This window comes from Salmo salar, chromosome ssa13, assembly GCF_905237065.1.
Source record: "Salmo salar chromosome ssa13, Ssal_v3.1, whole genome shotgun sequence".
Lineage (NCBI taxonomy): Eukaryota > Metazoa > Chordata > Actinopteri > Salmoniformes > Salmonidae > Salmo > Salmo salar.
The window spans coordinates 81534578-81552763 of record NC_059454.1 but is presented as its reverse complement, the minus strand read 5'-3'; the positions used below and the strand labels follow the sequence as shown (position 1 = coordinate 81552763).

The 18186-nt window shown below is 44.0% G+C and overlaps 1 protein-coding gene across 1 annotated transcript; it reads left to right on the top strand.

Annotated features, from left to right (window-relative positions):
* The first annotated feature begins 942 nt into the window (after nt 1–942).
* Nucleotides 943–18111, top strand: LOC106567913 (gamma-sarcoglycan). The gene is made up of 7 exons (XM_014137801.2): nt 943–1357; nt 1780–1881; nt 11071–11161; nt 15644–15763; nt 15961–16033; nt 17063–17186; nt 17390–18111. Exons 1-7 carry the CDS (start codon nt 1160–1162, stop codon nt 17561–17563), a joined length of 882 nt encoding a protein of 293 aa, XP_013993276.2. The 5' UTR covers nt 943–1159; the 3' UTR covers nt 17564–18111.
* The last annotated feature ends 75 nt before the right edge of the window (nt 18112–18186 follow it).

The following is an 18186-nucleotide window of genomic DNA, read 5'->3' as shown; positions in this document are numbered from 1 at the left end:
CCTAATGTAGACCATATAATGCAGGAGAGCGAGCCAAAGTCCTCATGAGGAGGGATGCTAAGCATCACTCAGTCAGTGCCGATTCGGAGCGTGATTCATGGCATCTTGCTGGTAAATGCCAGGTCCATGGGTCTGAGCTCCATACAAAAGCCCCATTGCCTCTGCAAAGGAGGGAAACTTTCTCTCTGAGACTTTGGTAAGAGATGCTTATTGTCATTGATTTGTCTGTCATTGGTTTAGGAATAAGCTAGTAGTCTGAAGATTCTGCCCTATTGTTTATCATGTTGCATCTTGCATGCCATATGAATTAAATGTATTTTTAAGTAGCATATTTCAATATTTCAAGATCAGAACTATTTTTGTCGCTATGGTATAAAAATGTGTAATACATTCCCTGAACATGAGTCAGATGATGTAAAAACCAGCAATCGCTTAAAGTTATGTTCATTTTTAACCATCACACCACTTATTCCCATACATTGTTCCCCTGTTTCAGTGGGGGAATACTGAACAGCTCATTAGGATGCTTTGAACAGGAACTTAACTGACATGTAATTACTGGGGAGATTTAGCAGAGGAGTTCCTGTTTTTTCTTTTTAAGGGGTTCTTCAAAACAAGATCTCATTAGTGTTCAGTGCTGTTCACCCTTTTGGAGGCAAAGTTATCATATCCATCTCATCTTGATCCTATCAGTTATTTAAAGCATGTTATGTATAGATTGAGAAATGTACAGTTCACAAATACATTTAGGATTTTGGGTCTCATATCCACTCTAAAAATAATTTCCTCATACTGAAGAGATGCCATAAATTAAAGGCTTCTAAACATCCAAGATTCAAATTGACTGGACTTCTGCTCAAAAGGATAATTTCACTATCACCACTTTTGAAGCATTCAGTTTTCTGACAAGTTTCTAAACAAGGTACTGTATAATAATTGTTTATCTAAATAAAGTAATGCAACAGCAGATTACATGACTTCAATGCAATGTGGTCACACATATAGCAGCACATTATTGCATCTTTACTTCAAATTTGTATGACTTGTACACATATGTTGTATGAACATTTTTCATTGTGATGCTCCATATTTATGCTATGTTCCCCAAGGTTGTAGGTAGCCTATTCTGCATCCGTGCTATAACTGTCCTTCTCAGCTGATGGTTTTGCAGCAATACCCCCCGCCAGCAGAGGGTGCTGAAGGCCCGGACACAGAGGAGCAGAATGATGATCACAGGCTGGGGATCTATGGCTGGAGGAAGCGCTGCCTCTATCTGCTGGTGCTTCTCCTGCTCTCCACCCTGCTGGTCAACATTGCCCTGACCATCTGGATCCTCAGGGTCACCTGTCTCAACACAGTGAGTGCATTTCAACAGTATTTCTCTTCTCGCTTGCTATGAGGTTCCCTCTAACAATTTTGAGTAGGTGGCCAGGAGAAGGATGCCTGAAATCAAATTAAATACTTTTGAGATTCACACAGAGTACATGCTCAGTCTAGTTTGCTCAGTTCAGTATTTATCAGTGACAGTTGCTTATTACTAGACATCCTGGATGAGATAGCCTATCTTGAAATAGGTTTATCTATAATAAAACAGGGAAGTCATTTGTACACATTTGTCTAGTTAAAGACCATCGAGGCATGTCGGCAGTCTCACAAAACACTTCAGATGTACGATAAGATGACTTTAATTCTTCTGGAGGAGAATATCAGCATATTACAAGAGCAAGAATGACCAAACAGAGTTTGTATTAAAAGTTGATTTCCTCCTGACTGTTTCAGGAAGGAATGGGGCAGCTGAGAATAACATCAGATCGGGTGAGGCTTGATGGAGTGTCCGAGTTCCTCTTCTCTCTCTACGCCCAAGAGATACACTCCAAACAGGTAAACTAATTGAAGTTCTTTACATTGAACATTTACATATCCTCCTGTTTCCCTCAATGTTCTGATCACAGCCCTATACTATGTATGTGATTTGAGGAGTTAGCAAGGTAACTTTAGTCAACTCTGTGTTCAACTCGGGATTACCGGTACCATGAAAGTGGCTCACTTTTTAGCCAGGTAACGAATCCTTCAGAACCAACCTGCTCCTGGGCAGGCTAACTAACCTGCTCCTGGGCAGGCTAATTCAGTGCTAACTCCACTTATACTGAATGATGTGTCTGAGCCTTGAGTTGAGGACCAATGAAATCATATTCCCTCCTTCTTGCAAAGATTGCATCATCATCCCTTTCACCATGGATTAAATATTTTATTCATCAAATGTTTTTGTGTAAAAAGATTGAAATACCTATGTTACTATCACATTTAGTAATGACAGGATGCATTTCAAACTTCATCCACAGTAAAAGTTTTGTATGACTTTTTATACAATTATTTTATTGATAGGAGTGGGGGGAGGTGGTTGTGCATTGATAAGCACACCAAAGACAGCATTAACAATAAGTTATAGAATAAAGACGGCAGTTCAACAAGCCTGTTTCACACCGTAGCCTGATTGATTGGCAAAATAACTTTTATAATTTTGATTTCGCCACAAATGAAAATGTGGCACTGACTCGCCCATGGATTGACGTTTCAGCATTGTCTCAATGAAGAGTTTGGCGTTTGACTAGCTAGTAAAAACCAATTCATGCTTGATCTGTAAATGTGGTCGGCGGCGCAATTGCGGAGCCTTCAGAGGCATGCAGCGCACACATTTTGTAACAATGCGGAGGACTCTGTATAGCTACGCATTGACATGATTGGTTGACTGTAGGTGGGGCTGAAGGTCCGGTATAAATACAAACTCACATTCTTGACAACATCCTTCACAACAGCTCTGCGCTGCTCTGCGAAGAGCAACACATGAATGGCCTGCCCTGCCTTCTGCAGAGGCCGTATCACCGTAAATGAATGAAGCCTGAGCTGGAATGTGAAGCTAACTGAAGCTGGCTAATTTCAGAAAACCCTGAGTAGATATAACTTTAATTGTAGTATAGCCCTCTGATCAGAGTGACACTCAGTGTTGCCAACTAATTTTCAGGGGAAGTTGCCCGAGGCAGGTCAATGCTAAATGACGTTGTGATGTCTCTGCGTGATGACGTAATTAGGTAAACCCGCGTCATTACGTAGAATACGCAATAATGCAATAATGTTACTCAAATTGACTGGCCATCTCTGCAAAAAATATGATTTGACATTTGCTAGTTCAGATTTGTTGTTTATTATCACATATTTTTATTTGTAAAAGTAATACAAACACAACACATTTTATATGATCAGATATTTTTATTTTATTGAACAATTACACATTACACAATATTGAACAATTACATTTAATTTATTTTCTTTTTAACTAGTAAACCTACACATTCTGAACAATTATAAACTCAGCAAAAAAAGAAACGTCCCTTTTTCAGGACCCTGTCTTTCAAAGATAAATCGTAAAAATCCAAATAACTTCACTGATCTTCATTGTTAAGGGTTTTAACACTGTTTCCCATGCTTGTTCAATGAACCATAAACAATTCATGAACATGCACCTGTGGAACGGTCATTAAGACACTAACAGCTTACAGACGGTAGGCAATTAAGGTCACAGTTATGAAAACTTAGGACACTAAAGAGGCCTTTCTACTGACTCTGAAAAACACCAAAAGAAAGATGCCCAGGGTCCCTGCTCATCTGCGTGAATGTGCCTTAGGCATGCTGCAAGGAGGCATGAGGACTGCAGATGTGGCCAGGGCAATAAATTGCAATGTCCATACTGTGAGACGCCTAAGACAACGCTACAGGGAGACAGGACAGACAGTTGATTGTCCTCGCAGTGGCAGACCACGTGTAACAACACCTGCACAGGATCAGTACATCCGAACATCACACCTGCGGGACAGGTATAGGATGGCAACAACAGCTGCCCGAGTGACACCAGGAACTCACAATCCCTCCATCAGTGCTCAGACTGTACGCAATAGGCTGAGTGAGGCTGGACTGAGGGCTTGTAGGCCTGTTGTAAGGCAGGTCCTCACCAGACATCACCGGCAACAACGTCGCCTATGGGCTCAAACCCACTGTCGCTGGACCAGACACGACTGGAAAAAAGTGCTCTTCACTGACGAGTCACGGTTTTGTCTCACCAGGGGTGATGGACGGATTCGCGTTTATCGTCGAAGGAATGAGCGTTACACCGAGGCCTGTACTCTGGAGCGGGATCGATTTGGAGGTGGAGGGTCCGTCATGGTCTGGGCGGTGTGTCACAGCATCATCGGACTGAGCTTGTTGTCATTGCAAGCAATCTCAACGCTGTGCGTTACAGGAAAGACATCCTCCCTCATGTGGTACCCTTCCTGCAGGTTCATCCTGACATGACCCTCTAGCATGACAATGCCACCAGTTATACTGCTCATTCTGTGCGTGATTTCCTGCAAGACAGGAATATTAGTGTTCTGCCATGGCCAGCGAAGAGCCCGGATCTCAATCCTATTGAGCACGTCTGGGACCTGTTGGATCGGAGGGTGAGGGCTAGGGCCATTCCCCCCAGAAATGTCTGGGAACTTGCAGGTGCCTTGGTGGAAGAGTGGGGTAACATCTCACAGCAAGAACTGGCAAATATGGTGCAGTCCATGAGGAGGAGATGCACTGCAGTACTTAATGCAGCTGGTGGCCACACCAGATACTGACTGTGACTTTAGATTTTTACCGCCCCTTTGTTCAGGGACACATTGTTCAATTTCTGTTAGTCACATGTCTGTGGAACTTGTTCAGTTTATGTCTCAGTTGTTGAATCTTGTTATGTTCCTACAAATATTTACACATGTTAAGTGTTCTGAAAATAAATGTAGTTGACAGTGAAAGGACGTTTCTTTTTTTGCTGAGTTCAGTTTTAAGCAGTGTTTGGTAGTTAGGTAACATGCAACCTAACTGATCAACAATTCTCGGTACACGCTAATAGCAAGGTATATATGCTATCTTATTGAACAAGAACCTTAACTCAAATAATGATGTGTGCGCTAGGCATCTCTCTCCAGCTCTCTCCGGGTTGTTGTGCTGCTTGGCTGGCTAGCTGCTCAATGTGTTCCTCCAGATATTGCCACTGTTCTCCCCTACACTGCAGTACACACTGCCACTATCAGCTGTGTCTCCGCCAGTTCCAGAAAGTCCACTCCTTGCATGCGTACTAAATATCATAAATCATAGATTGAAGGAAATTCACTTCATCTTCACTGTCCAACTGCATTGTCACGGAGCTGGAACCAGCAGAAGAGGATGGAGTGGCCTTAAAGCTGTATGCTGCTGTGGTGCCAAACTGCTGCAGAACATCACTTGGTAGTTTATACTGGTAACAGGTATCACCAGCCAGTTTCAGTCCATACCGCACCAGGAGTATGGAGTTGAGAGTGTGCAGTGACATTCTATTTCTTAACTTTGACTTGACCACACTCATTTGGCTGAACAGCCGTTCAACCTCCGCATTTGAGTGTGGCAAGGAGAGGGCAGTGAGTGCAGCTTTGCACAGTTCTTCAAATGGATTTGACCCGGAAGAGTCCGTGTAGTTATACACTTCACTCCAAAACTCGACTGTATTTTCAGTTGAGTCCCACCTAAACGGATGGATGTTTCTCCATTGGGAAACAATTTTATCAACTGTTTGGGGCTGGTACCCCAGTAGCTCAGCTATTTTAATAATTTCAGTGGTGCCTTTATTGTGCTTTAGCATTTCCTTAACACTGAACAAGGCCATGTTTCGCAAGGCTTCTAGGTTGTCTGGGAGCCTTGCTTGCAGCTCCTTGCTTAAAGCAACAATGTAGTTGATGCACTGTCTCCAAATGACCTTTTCGTCCTCTGGTGCAAGACTGAGTTGGTACACCATGCTCTCGAAAAGGTAGCCAAGATACAGTGATGTACTGAGATGTCCATCAATGGCATCCTTCAGGACATCCATTTTTGCCACAGGGTTGACTACTCTTCTGCAAATTTATGTTAAGAGGTGTACCAGAATGTCCAAAAGCTTGACAGGATCTGTTTGCTCTCCCTCAAATGACTTCACTGCAACTTGTGCATTGGACAGTATTGATTTCAAGTATGTCAGGTAGACGTAGATGGTCTTGTCCATGTACATGGAGTGGAGCACTCACTGGCGTTGGTCAACTCAGAGTGGAGTTTCAGTTCTTCCCACTGGCTCAATTTACGAGTTACCGCAGGCTCAATCGATAGCCAACATGTGGCACACGTTTTGGTGATCTGCAGGGGTTTCTGGCCACAATTAATGGTGGCATATACTGCTTTGTACGCCTCGCACCTTTTTTGGGAAATCGAAAACCAGTTGTAGGTTGCTTTGATTAAGTACTCAACACTCCTAGGGATGGTTTCTTTGGATGCTGCACTGACAGCCAATTGTACAGAATGGCACACACAGCAGATGAGCACCAAATTGGGCAATGCACCTTCTTCCTTTAAAATCTTGTGCACCCCGTTGTGCACCCCAGTCATCATGGACACATTATCTGGTTTCCGAGCTGGTCATGGGTGCACCTCAGCCACGCTCAAGGTCCTAAACGATATCATAACCTCCATCGATAAAAGACAATACTGTACAGCCATCTTCATCGACCTGGCCAAGGCTTTTGACTCTGTCAATCACCGCATTCTTATCGGCAGCTTGTTCCACCATATGGGTGCCAGAGCAGCGAACAGTTTTGACTGGGCTGAGCGGGAACTGTGCTTCCTGAGAGGTAGGGGGGCCAGCAGGCCAGAGGTGGCTGAGCGCAGTGCCCTCGTTTGGGTGTAGGGACTGATCAGAGCCTGAAGGTACGGAGGTGCCGTTCCCCTCACGGCTCCGTAGGCAAGCACCATGGTCTTGTAGCGGATGCGAGCTTCAACTGGAAGCCAGTGGAGAGAGCGGAGGAGCGGGGTGACGTGAGAGAACTTGGGAAGGTTGAACACCAGACGGGCTGCGGCGTTCTGGATGAGTTGTAGGGGTTTAATGGCACAGGCAGGGAGCCCAGCCAACAGCGAGTTGCAGTAATCCAGACGGGAGATGACAAGTGCCTGGATTAGGACCTGCGCCGCTACCTGTGTGAGGCAGGGTCGTACTCTGCGACCCTGCCTCACACAGGCAGATTCTCGCCACGCCACCTGGTAGGAGCGACCTGTCAGGTAGGACGCAATCCAAGCGTGGGCCGCGCCGGAGATGCCAAACTCGGAGAGGGTGGAAAGGAGGATCTGGTGGTTCACAGTATCAAAGGCAGCAGATAGGTCTAGAAGGATGAGAGCAGAGGAGAGAGATTTAGCTTTAGCAGTGCGGAGAGTCTCCATGACACAGAGAAGAGCAGTCTCAGTTGAATGACCAGTCTTGAAACCTGACTGATTTGGATCAAGAAGGTCATTCTGAGAGAGATAGCAAGAGAGCTCGCCAAGGACGGCACGTTCAAGAGTTTTGGAGAGAAAAGAAAGAAGGGATACTGGTCTGTAGTTGTTGACATCAGAGGGATCGAGTGTAGGTTTTTCAGAAGGGGTGCAACTCTCGCTCTCTTGAAGACGGAAGGGACGTAGCCAGCGGTCAAGGATGAGTTGATGAGCGAGGTGAGGTAAGGGAGAAGGTCTCCGAAAATGGTCTGGAGAAGAGAGGAGGGGATAGGGTCAAGCGGGCAGGTTGTTGGGCGGCCGGCCGTCACAAGACGCGAGATTTCATCTGGAGAGAGAGGGGAGAAAGAGGTCAAAGCACAGGGTAGGGCAGTGTGAGCAGGACCAGCGGTGTCGTTTGACTTAACAAACGACGATCGGATGTCGTCGACCTTCTTTTAAAAATGGTTGGCGAAGTCATCCGCAGAGAGGGAGGAGGGGGGGGAGGGGGAGGAGGATTCAGGAGGAGGGAGAAGGTGGCAAAGAGCTTCCTAGGGTTAGAGGCAGATGCTTGGAATTTAGAGTGGTAGAAAGTGGCTTTAGCAGCAGAAACAGAAGAGGAAAATGTAGAGGAGGGAGTGAAAGGATGCCAGGTCCGCAGGGAGGCGAGTTTTCCTCCATTTCCGCTCGGCTGCCCGGAGCCCTGTTCTGTGAGCTCGCAATGAGTCGTCGAGCCACGGAGCAGGAGGGGAGGACCGAGCCGGCCTGGAGGATAGGGGACATAGAGAGTCAAAGGATGCAGAAAGGGAGGAGAGGAGGGTTGAGGAGGCAGAATCAGGAGATAGGTTGGAGAAGGTTTGAGCAGAGATGATAGGATGGAAGAGGAGAGAGTAGCGGGAGAGAGAGAGCGAAGGTTGCGACGGCGCAATACCATCCGAGTAGGGGCAGAGTGAGAAGTGTTGGAGGAGAGCGAGAGGGAAAAGGATACAAGGTAGTGGTCGGAGACTTGGAGGGGAATTGCAATGAGATTAGTGGAAGAACAGCATCTAGTAAAGATGAGGTCAAGCGAATTGCCTGCCTTGTGAGTAGGGGGGAAGGTGAGAGGGTGAGGTCAAAAGAGGAGAGGAGTGGAAAGAAGGAGGCTGAGAGGAATGAGTCAAAGGTAGACGTGGGGAGGTTAAAGTCACCCAGAACTGTGAGAGGTGAGCCATCCTCAGGAAAGGAACTTATCAAGGCGTCAAGCTCATTGATGAACTCTCCAAGGGAACCTGGAGGGCGGTAAATGATAAGGATGTTAAGCTTGAAAGGGCTGGTAACTGTGACAGCATGGAATTCAAAGGAGGTGATAGACAGATGGGTCAGGGGAGAAAGAGAGAATGTCCACTTGGGAGAGATGAGGATTCCAGTGCCACCACCCCGCTGGCCAGATGCTCTCGGGGTATGCGAGAACACGTGGGCAGACAAGGAGAGAGCAGTAGGAGTAGCAGTGTTATCTGTGGTAATCCATGTTTCCGTCAGCGCCAAGAAGTCGAGGGACTGGAGGGTAGCATAGGCTGAGATGAACTCTGCCTTGTTGGCCGCAGACCGGCAGTTCCAGAGGCTGGAACTCCACGTGGGTCGTGTGCGCTGGGACCACCAGGTTAGAGTGGCAGCGGCCACGCGGTGTGAAGCGTTTGTAAGGCCTGTGCAGAGGGGAGAGAACAGGGATAGACAGACACATAGTTGACAGGCTACAGAAGAGGCTACGCTAATGCAAAGGAGATTGGAATGACAAGTGGACTACACGTCTCGAATGTTCAGAAAGTTAAGCTTACGGTGCAAAAATCTTATTGACTAAAATGACTAAAATGATTCAGTACTGCTGGCTGGTGAAGTAGGCTAGCTAGCAGTGGCTGCGTTGTTGACTTTGTTTGAAAGTGTAGCTGGCTAGGTAACCTCGATAGTTTCAGTACTACACCTTTATCATGGTACAAAGGCAACTATGTAGCTAGCTAACATAACACTAATCAAGACCTGTATGCTCTCGTTGGCTGGCCCTCGCTACATATTCGTCGCCAAACCCACTGGCTCCAGGTCATCTATAAGTATTTGCTAGGTAAAGCCCCGCCTTATCTCAGCTCACTGGTCACCATAGCTGCACCCACCTGTAGCACGCACTCCAGCAGGTATATTTCACTGGTCACCCCCAAAGCCAACTCCTCCTTTGGCCGCCTTTCCTTCCAGTTCTCTGCTGCCAATGACTGGAACCAATTGCAAAAATCTCTGAAGCTGGAGTCTTATATCTTCCTCACGAACTTTAAGCATCAGCTGTCAGAGCAGCTTACCGATCACTGCACCTGTACACAGCCCATCTGTAAATAGCCCACCCAACTACCTCATCCCCATATTGTCATTTTTTTTGTTGCTCCTTTGCACCCCAGTATTTCTACTTGCACATTCATCTTCTGCACATCTATCACTCCAGTGTTAATGCTAAATTGTAATTATTTCACCACTATGGCCTATTTATGGTCTTACCTCCCTTATCTTACTACATTTGCACACACTATATATAGATTTTTCTATTGTGTTATTGACTGTATGTTTGTCTACCCCATGTGTAACTCTGTGTTGTTTGTGTTGCACTGCTTTGCTTTATCTCGGCCAGGTCTCAGTTGTAAATGAGAACTTGTTCTCAACTCGCCTACCTGGTTAAATAAAGGTGAAAAAAAAGATCAGTGCCAATACCCTGAAGATTATCTTTTTTAAAGTTACACTTCTGAAGAAACTCAATGACCGCCTTTGCTATTGATCTGGCATTGCCCCCCTCCAATTCAACCAGCCCGAGAAATGTGGACACAACAGTTATTTTTTTAGCACTGAAATACCGAAACACCACACCCAGGTATATACTCCCCTAATAATTTCTGTGCACTTGGTGCGGTGCATTTGCAAGTTTGTTGCTGCCACGGATTCTGAAAAAGCAGCTTTGCAAGCCATACCTAAATGGTCGCATGCTAGCAGTGAACAATGCTCTGCAATGGCCATTGCCATAGTAGCTTCTGCGCTTTTGCCAGTTATCCACTTTCTTAACGTAATGTAGACTGCGTTGCGGAGTTGTACGGTTTTGATTTATTTATTTGCTTTGCTGTAGCACAATGTTTTTTGATGTCATACATTTTTGCAAGCATATCTGATTTGCAGTATGCACAGTATGCCCGAAAATCATCCCCAATTACTGGCTTCAGCCACCCTTTAAATTCAGGTACAGACTCCCACTCTTTTCTGTACTTCTGGCTGTACAATTTTGATTGAGACATGTTGTTTGATGTTGTAAGTTCTGTTCAAAATGAAACATTCGTGACCAACTATATTCATTGGGTTTATCTCGTCGAACGCTGCAGTCATCCAATGATGATTTGCAATTTACTGAAATTGCTGCTGACCTGCTGCTGCCTGTGCACGAGCTGAGCGCCTGCTGCTGACGTCACTCACAATGCACTTTTGCAGTCAGGCACCTGTGTTGTGACAGAGAAAATCATTTTTTTGTCATTTATAGGGAAAATGCGTGCATTTTAGCGTTTGAGTCACTTTTCAAAAGTTGCTAAAAGTTCCAAAGAAATGTTTAAAAGTAGCTACATTTGTTGCTAGGTGCTGTTTGAAAAAAGAAGTTGCCAGGGTAGTCTGAAAAGATGCTAAATCTAGCAACAAAATTGCTAAATTGGCATCACTGGTGACACTACACTCAAACACTGTTCTCTTGCTTCACAGGACACCTCCCTTCTTATCCACTCGGAGTCCCAGAATGTCACGCTCCAAGCCTGCAATGGGAAAGGAGGTGTGTTAGGTAGCCTTAACCTGGGTAAGAGTCCATCTTTGCTAGCTTCATCTTTATTAAGAATGTGATATATAGTGCTATTATGACTCAAAACGTGCTTCTAAGGAATCAAATTCAAAACTAGTATTTTTTAAAATACACTTGATGTTGTGTAATGAACTCATGCTGATGTATCTATTAGTTTCTCTGTAGCACTGATAAGATGCAGACCTACTGGACTAAATAGATTTATGAGAAATGGAGATGTCAAAAAAAGCTAGGTGCAACTCTGAATAATCAGAAAGAATGGCTTTAATGTATTCAAATCAAAATGCCATAGATGGGATGCCTCCACATGAGCTCTGAAATATATTATTCCCATATATATATATATATATATATATGTATTTTATATATGATATATCCCTACATTTGATGGCTAATATAAATAGCCTGTGGGTGTTTACCTAAGTAGATGTCCATGCCCCCGCTGAAATCGAATAAGCATAATAAACCCCCCCAAAATCCGTCCGTTTAAGCTAGAGATATGTTTTTTGCATTGGATGCGTTTCAATCCACCGCATTCACCGATGTCGCACTTCTGCATCTGCGGTGAAAGGTGACAGAGCTAGAGCGGTGTTTGTCAGACCATGAGACATCCCAGAAATCGGTCTTCTCACAAAATAGTCTGTAGCGTCCGAACAGTTTGGCCTACAAACTATTATGACCCCTCTATGGAAAGATGCTGTACGACCCCCACTAGTGTCTTAGGCTGTACCGACTTCAGACGAGTCCCATCTGCCAATTTCTGTCTGTAGCATCCAAACAGTTCGGGGTACACGCTAATGACTCTCACGAACACATACATGTCAGTTGTGTTGCTCTAGGACGCCCACAGGCCCCACAAGACTCGTCTGAAGGTCCGCTGTTACCATTTGAAAGCATTTATGGAAGTACAGTATATGGAGACTGTTTAGTGCCAAAAATAAGGGGTTAAATACAAGTAAAAAATTAAGGTTCCTGATCATTCTTATACACTACATGACCAAAAGTATGTGGACAGCTGCTCGTTAAATATCTCATTCCAAAATCATGGGCATTAATATGGAGTTGGTCCCCCCTTTGCTGCTAGAACTGCTTCCAATCTTCTGGGAAGGCTTTCCACTAGATGTTGGAACATTGCTGCGGGGACTTGCTTCCATTCAGCCACAAGAGCATTAGTGAGGTCGGGCACTGATGTTGGGCGATTAGGCCTGGCTCGCAGTCAGCATTCCAATTCATCCCAAAGGTATTCGATAGGGTTGAGGTCAGGGCTCTGTGCATGCCAGTCAAGTCCTTCAACACCGATCTCTGTATCGCTTTGTGCATGGGACATTGTTATGCTGAAACAGGAAAGGGCCTTCTCCAAACTGTTGCCACAAAGTTGGAAGCAAAGAATCATCTTGATTGTAATGTATGCTGTAGCATTAAGATTTCCTTTTGCTGGAACTAAGGGGCCTAGCTCAAACCATGAAAAATAGCCTCAGACCATTATTCATCCTCCACCAAACTTTACAGTTGGCACTATGCAGTCGGGCAGGTTGCCAGACAGTGAAGCGTGATTCATCACTCCAGAGAACGCGTTTCCACTGCTCCAGAGTCCAATGGTGGAGCGCTTTACATCACTCCAGCTGATGCTTGGCATTGCGCATGGTGATCTTAGGCTTGTGTGCGGCTGCCCGGCCATGGAAAACCATTTAATGAAGCTCCCGATGAACGGTTCTTGTGTTGGTGTTGCTTCCAGAGGCAGTTTGGAACTGGGTAGTGAGTGTTGCAACTGAGGACAGACCATTTTTACGTGCTTCAGCACTCGGCCGTCTCGTTCTTTGGGTTGGTGTGGCACAATCTGTTGGTCCATGTGGTAAATCTTGTATTTAATATGTTTTTTTAGGCTAATAGCATTAAGGCCAATTTTTCATGAAAGTGTTTTATTTATATATTTTGGGGGAAACTTCAAGCGGTCTTAATTCTAAATCAAATAGCTAATTATCCTTGGTATCACCTTCTTAAAATAATTCTATATAGTTTAGAAGTACTCGCTCCCACGACTTAGACTGTTCTGGGTTATATTAGGTATGAAGGTAAGACCCAGATGCAGACAATGTCGAATTAACAATGGTTTAATAATCCAACAGGGGTAGGCAAAAGACAGGTCAAGGCAGGCAGGGGTCAGTAAAGCAGAGGTGGGGCAACGGTACCGGATGGCAGGCAGGCTCAGGAAGAGTGGTCAGGCAGGCGGGCTCAGAGTCAGGACAGGCTAGGGTCAAAACCAAGAGGGCGAGACAAAGGGAGACTGGTAAAAGCAGGAGCTGAGACAAACGTTGGTTGACTTGACAAACAAGACGAACTTGCAAGAGACCAACAGAGAACACAGGTATAAATACACAGGGGAAAATGGGCGACACTTGAAGGGGGGTGGAGACAATCACAAAAACAGGTGAAACAGATAAGGGTGTGACAGGTTATAACATAATGAGGGTGAGAGCGGATATCAACATTAATTATCTCCCAACTTAATGCATTCATGCTCAATGCTCTTTAAAATGGCTGTGTCCTCTCCATGTACTACAGTTGAAGTCGCAGGTTTACCTACGCCTTAGCCAAATACATTTAAACTCCGTTTTTCACAATTCCTGACATTTAATTCTAGTAGAAATGCCCTTTCTTAGGTCAGTTAGGATCACCACTTTATTTTAAGAATTTGAAATGTCAGAATAATAGTAGAGAGAATGATTTATTTCAGCTTTTATTTCTTTCATCACATTCCCAGTGGGTCAGAAGTTTACATACACTCAATTAGTATTTGGTAGCATTGCCTTTAAGGTGTTTAACTTTGGTCAAACGTTTTGGGTAGCCTTCCACAAGCTTCCCACAACAAGTTGGGTGAATTTTGGCCCATTCCTCCTGACAGAGCTGGTGTAACGGAGTCAGGTTTGTAGGCCTCCTTGCTCGCACACGCTTTTTCAGTTCTGCCCACACATTTTCTATAGGATTGAGGTCAAGGCTTTGTGATGGCTACTCCAATACCTTGACTTTGTTGTCCTTAAGCCATTTTGCCACAACTTTGAAAGCTTAGGGTCATTGTCCATTTGGAAGACCCATTTGCGTCCAACCTTTAACTTCCTGACCGATGTCTTGAGGTGTTGCTTCAATATATCCACATCATTTTCCTTCCTCACAATGCCATCTATTTTGAGAAGTGCACCAGTCCCTCCTGCAGCAAAGCACCAACACAACATTATACTGCCACCCCCGTGCTTCACGGTTGGGATGGTGTTCTTCGGCTTGCAAGCCTCCCCCTTTTTCCTCCAAACATAACAATGGTCATTATGGCCAAACAGTTCTATTTTAGTTTCATCAGACCAGAGGACATTTCTACAAAAAGTATGATCTTTGTCCCCATGTGCAGTTACAAACCGTAGTCTGGCTTTTTTATGGCGGTTTTGGAGCAATGGCTTCTTCCTTGCTGAGCGGCCTTTCAGGTTATGTCAATATATGACTCGTTTTACTGTGGATATAGATATTTTTGTACCCGTTTCCTCCAGCATCTTCACAAGGTCCTTTGCTGTTGTTCTGGGATTGATTTGCACTTTTCGCACCAAAGTACGTTCATCTCTAGGAGACAGAATGCGTCTCCTTCCTGAGCGGTATGACGACTGCGTGGTCCCATGGTGTTTATACTTGCGTACTATTGTTTGTACAGATGAACGTGGTACCTTCAGGCGTTTGGAAATTGCTCCCAAGGATGAACCAGACTTGTGGAGGTCTACAATTTTTTTTCTGAGGTCTTGGCTGATTTCTTTTGATTTACCCATGATGTCAAGCAAAGAGGCACTGACTTTGAAGGTAGGCCTTGAAATACATCCACAGGTACACTTCCAATTGACTCAAATGATGTCAATTCGCCTATCAGAAGCTTCTAAAGCCATGACATCATTTTCTGAAATTTTCCAAGCTGTTTAAAGGCACAGTCAACTTAGTGTATGTAAACTTCTGACCCACTGGAATTGTAATACAGTGAATTATAAGTGAAATAATCTGTCTGTAAACAATTGTTGGAAAAATGACTTGTGTCATGCACAAAGTAGATGTCCTAACCGACTTGCCGAAACTATAGTTTGGTAACAAGAAATTTGTGGAGTGGTTGAAAAACAAGTTTTAATGACTCGGTAATGTGTTTCGGTAATGACCCTCATTAGGCAACTCAATGGATCCCATTTATGAAGCACCTTTCATTTTAGAATCTAAGCGTTTTTCAATATTGGGGTTAACTCGCATCACCCACTACCTACTGTATGTGTACATGGAGATAGAAAATAGCTGTTCTGCTAAATCAAAACACTCTCCACACACAGTTATTGCTGTGTGGGTAGATGTGTTTGTAACATTTGAACTCAACCCACTGTGTGCATCCATTCACTTAAGTGTTAATTAAATGTCTACTGTGTTTTAATCACTTTGGTAATATAATTTATTATTTGTATTTAGGTCCACAATCCATGGAAAGCGTAGGAAAACATTTTGAGGTGATGACAAGCACTGGGAAATTGTTATTTTCTGCTGGTACAGAACAGGTAGTTGTTGGAGCGGATAAGCTAACCATTACAGGTATGTGGGCATTTCACACTATTCAGAGAGACAGTCCAACTTTGTTGAATCATGAAACATCCTTTGCTAGTTTTGTCTGATATACTGTAACTGTCAGGGATATGGTAATACATACAGTATCTGCATACTGATTCACATGATGTTACTATAAGAATAGAATCTAAACTGGGCAGCGCTCCTACATTTGTGTTCTACAGGGTCTGATGGTGCTCAGTGTGAACATTCCATAGAGACATCCCTGGTCAGGGCAGAGCATTCCATGGACTTGAGGTAACTTTAAAATGTTGACACCTTATGGCAGTTTTTATCTGATCATAGGGGAGAGAGGCCTTTGCTTTTCTTGTATTGTTAAATATGAGTTTTGATAATTTTCTCTCCATTTCTTGTGACAGAAATAATCCCACCTTGGGTAAACAATATAACGATTAAACATAATTTGTTGTCTTACAGTCAACATATGTATCACACAGCAGGGCAACATTTCCCAGACATCTTCTCTCTTCAATATAAATGTCCCATCAACAGCAGTGTCCGCAGTGGTGTAGTGCAGGCTGCAGCACAGATGTAACAGGCACAACAGTCCCCCGCTCTGGGGTTCGGAGCAGCGTGTGTTTCCTGTGCCATTGTTATCTCTCCCTCCATCTTGGTTTCCCCAGTGTGTGGCCCTCAGAATGCACAGTGCTCTGCTCACTCTCTCTCCCTCAGCATACAAAGTGTCCTACCTTAACGAATCCTAATCCTAATGCCACACACTCCATGTACTGCCAGTGGGTGGGAGTAGAGACCTCGTCTTTTGTGTACATGAGTGGGCAGACCTATAAGTTGGGACTTATGTATTCAGGGGCTTTACTGTCAATGTAAAGAGATGCTTTTGTGGAAATATGCAAATCCAATTTACATGTTTAATTAAGATAAGAGGTATTAAGCTAATTTCTGATTTGGATGGATCAAGGGGTCTCATAGCAACAGCTTGGAGATGGTGTGCATAAATATTAATGTCATTGGCTCATATTGCTCGGTGAAAACCCCCAGTGAATTTGTCCACAGTTCTTTCAGTCTCTGCCGATTTCCAACAAATGAAATTCAAATATGTTCTGAATTCGAATTGATAACATGACTAAATACATTTGAATGTAGACTGAATAAATGTGCTAAACTGGTAATGTATGGATTTTCTGCCACCTATAGGCTTAATTCAAGTCCAATTCGGCATTCTAAGTGTAAAGTATGCACCACTTGTGTCCATTCTCTTATTATCTAATATCCTTTACCGTATACTCTGTCTTTCTGTGTGGTCAGGCTAGAGGCCCCCACCCGTTCCCTCCACCTGGATGCTCCAAAGGGAGTCCATATCAAAGCAGTGTCCGGCAGCGGCCAGGCCGTGTCCAGCATGGACATCTCTCTACTCTCTATGGACGGAGTGGTAAGAAGAGGCACCACTAAATCTAGGATAGCACACATGGCAACACTTTTTACTTCAGTGTCTTGATTACAATACTTAATACACTGTTTACAAATTCATTTGCATTGGAATAAGGACACTGTCATGTTTCCAAATATATTTCTTATTGTTAGCAAAAACAAATAATGAATATAGCATCATATTATTTTCCTCTCTTTCTGCAGTTGATTCTGGATGCTGAGAGGGTGCAGCTGCCCAGGTTACCTCTGAGTGGAGAGGGAGAGAAAGGGAGTCCTGGGGAGCAGTTGTATGAAGTGTGTGTGTGTCCTGATGGAAGACTGTACCTGTCCAAAGCTGGTCACACCTCCACCTGCCATGACAACAGGCACGATTGTTAAAAGACCACACTCTATTATCTTGAGATTTGTATTGACCTGGGATCATCTTTATACATACAGGACATCATCATAGATATGCAGTCAGTCGTGTCTTGCCTGAAAGTTATGCAAAGTGCATTTTAGAAAAATATTAAAGTTCAGAAAATATTTATATATTTGAATCGTTTTTTTCACAGCATTATATCTAAAAGATGTACATGCAAGGTGTTCTACTCTAGTGGCACCAACTGCGTTACCTGTTTTGTCTGGGAATAGTTTCATTAATTATATTTGTGTATATTTTCATCCCTTTCACAGTAAACAGATGTTGGTTATGATATTGTACAACCGGACAACATGTATGATACTATACGTCCTATATGATATTGTACGACCGCTATTCCATCCATAACGTAACCTATTGTAGGGTAATATATCATACTAAACGGAGGGAAACAAATGCATTTTCCAAATCCTACCTATTGCCCTGAAGATACAGTGTACATATGTGATTGAAGATTTTTCATCATGTTCAGGGGGAGCTTGATGCGCTAGTATCTGGCAGGCGGCAACATTATTTGTTGAAAAAGTAGCCTACCCAATAGCCGTGTCTGCGAACTACACTTCTGACTGGGTATTTAGGA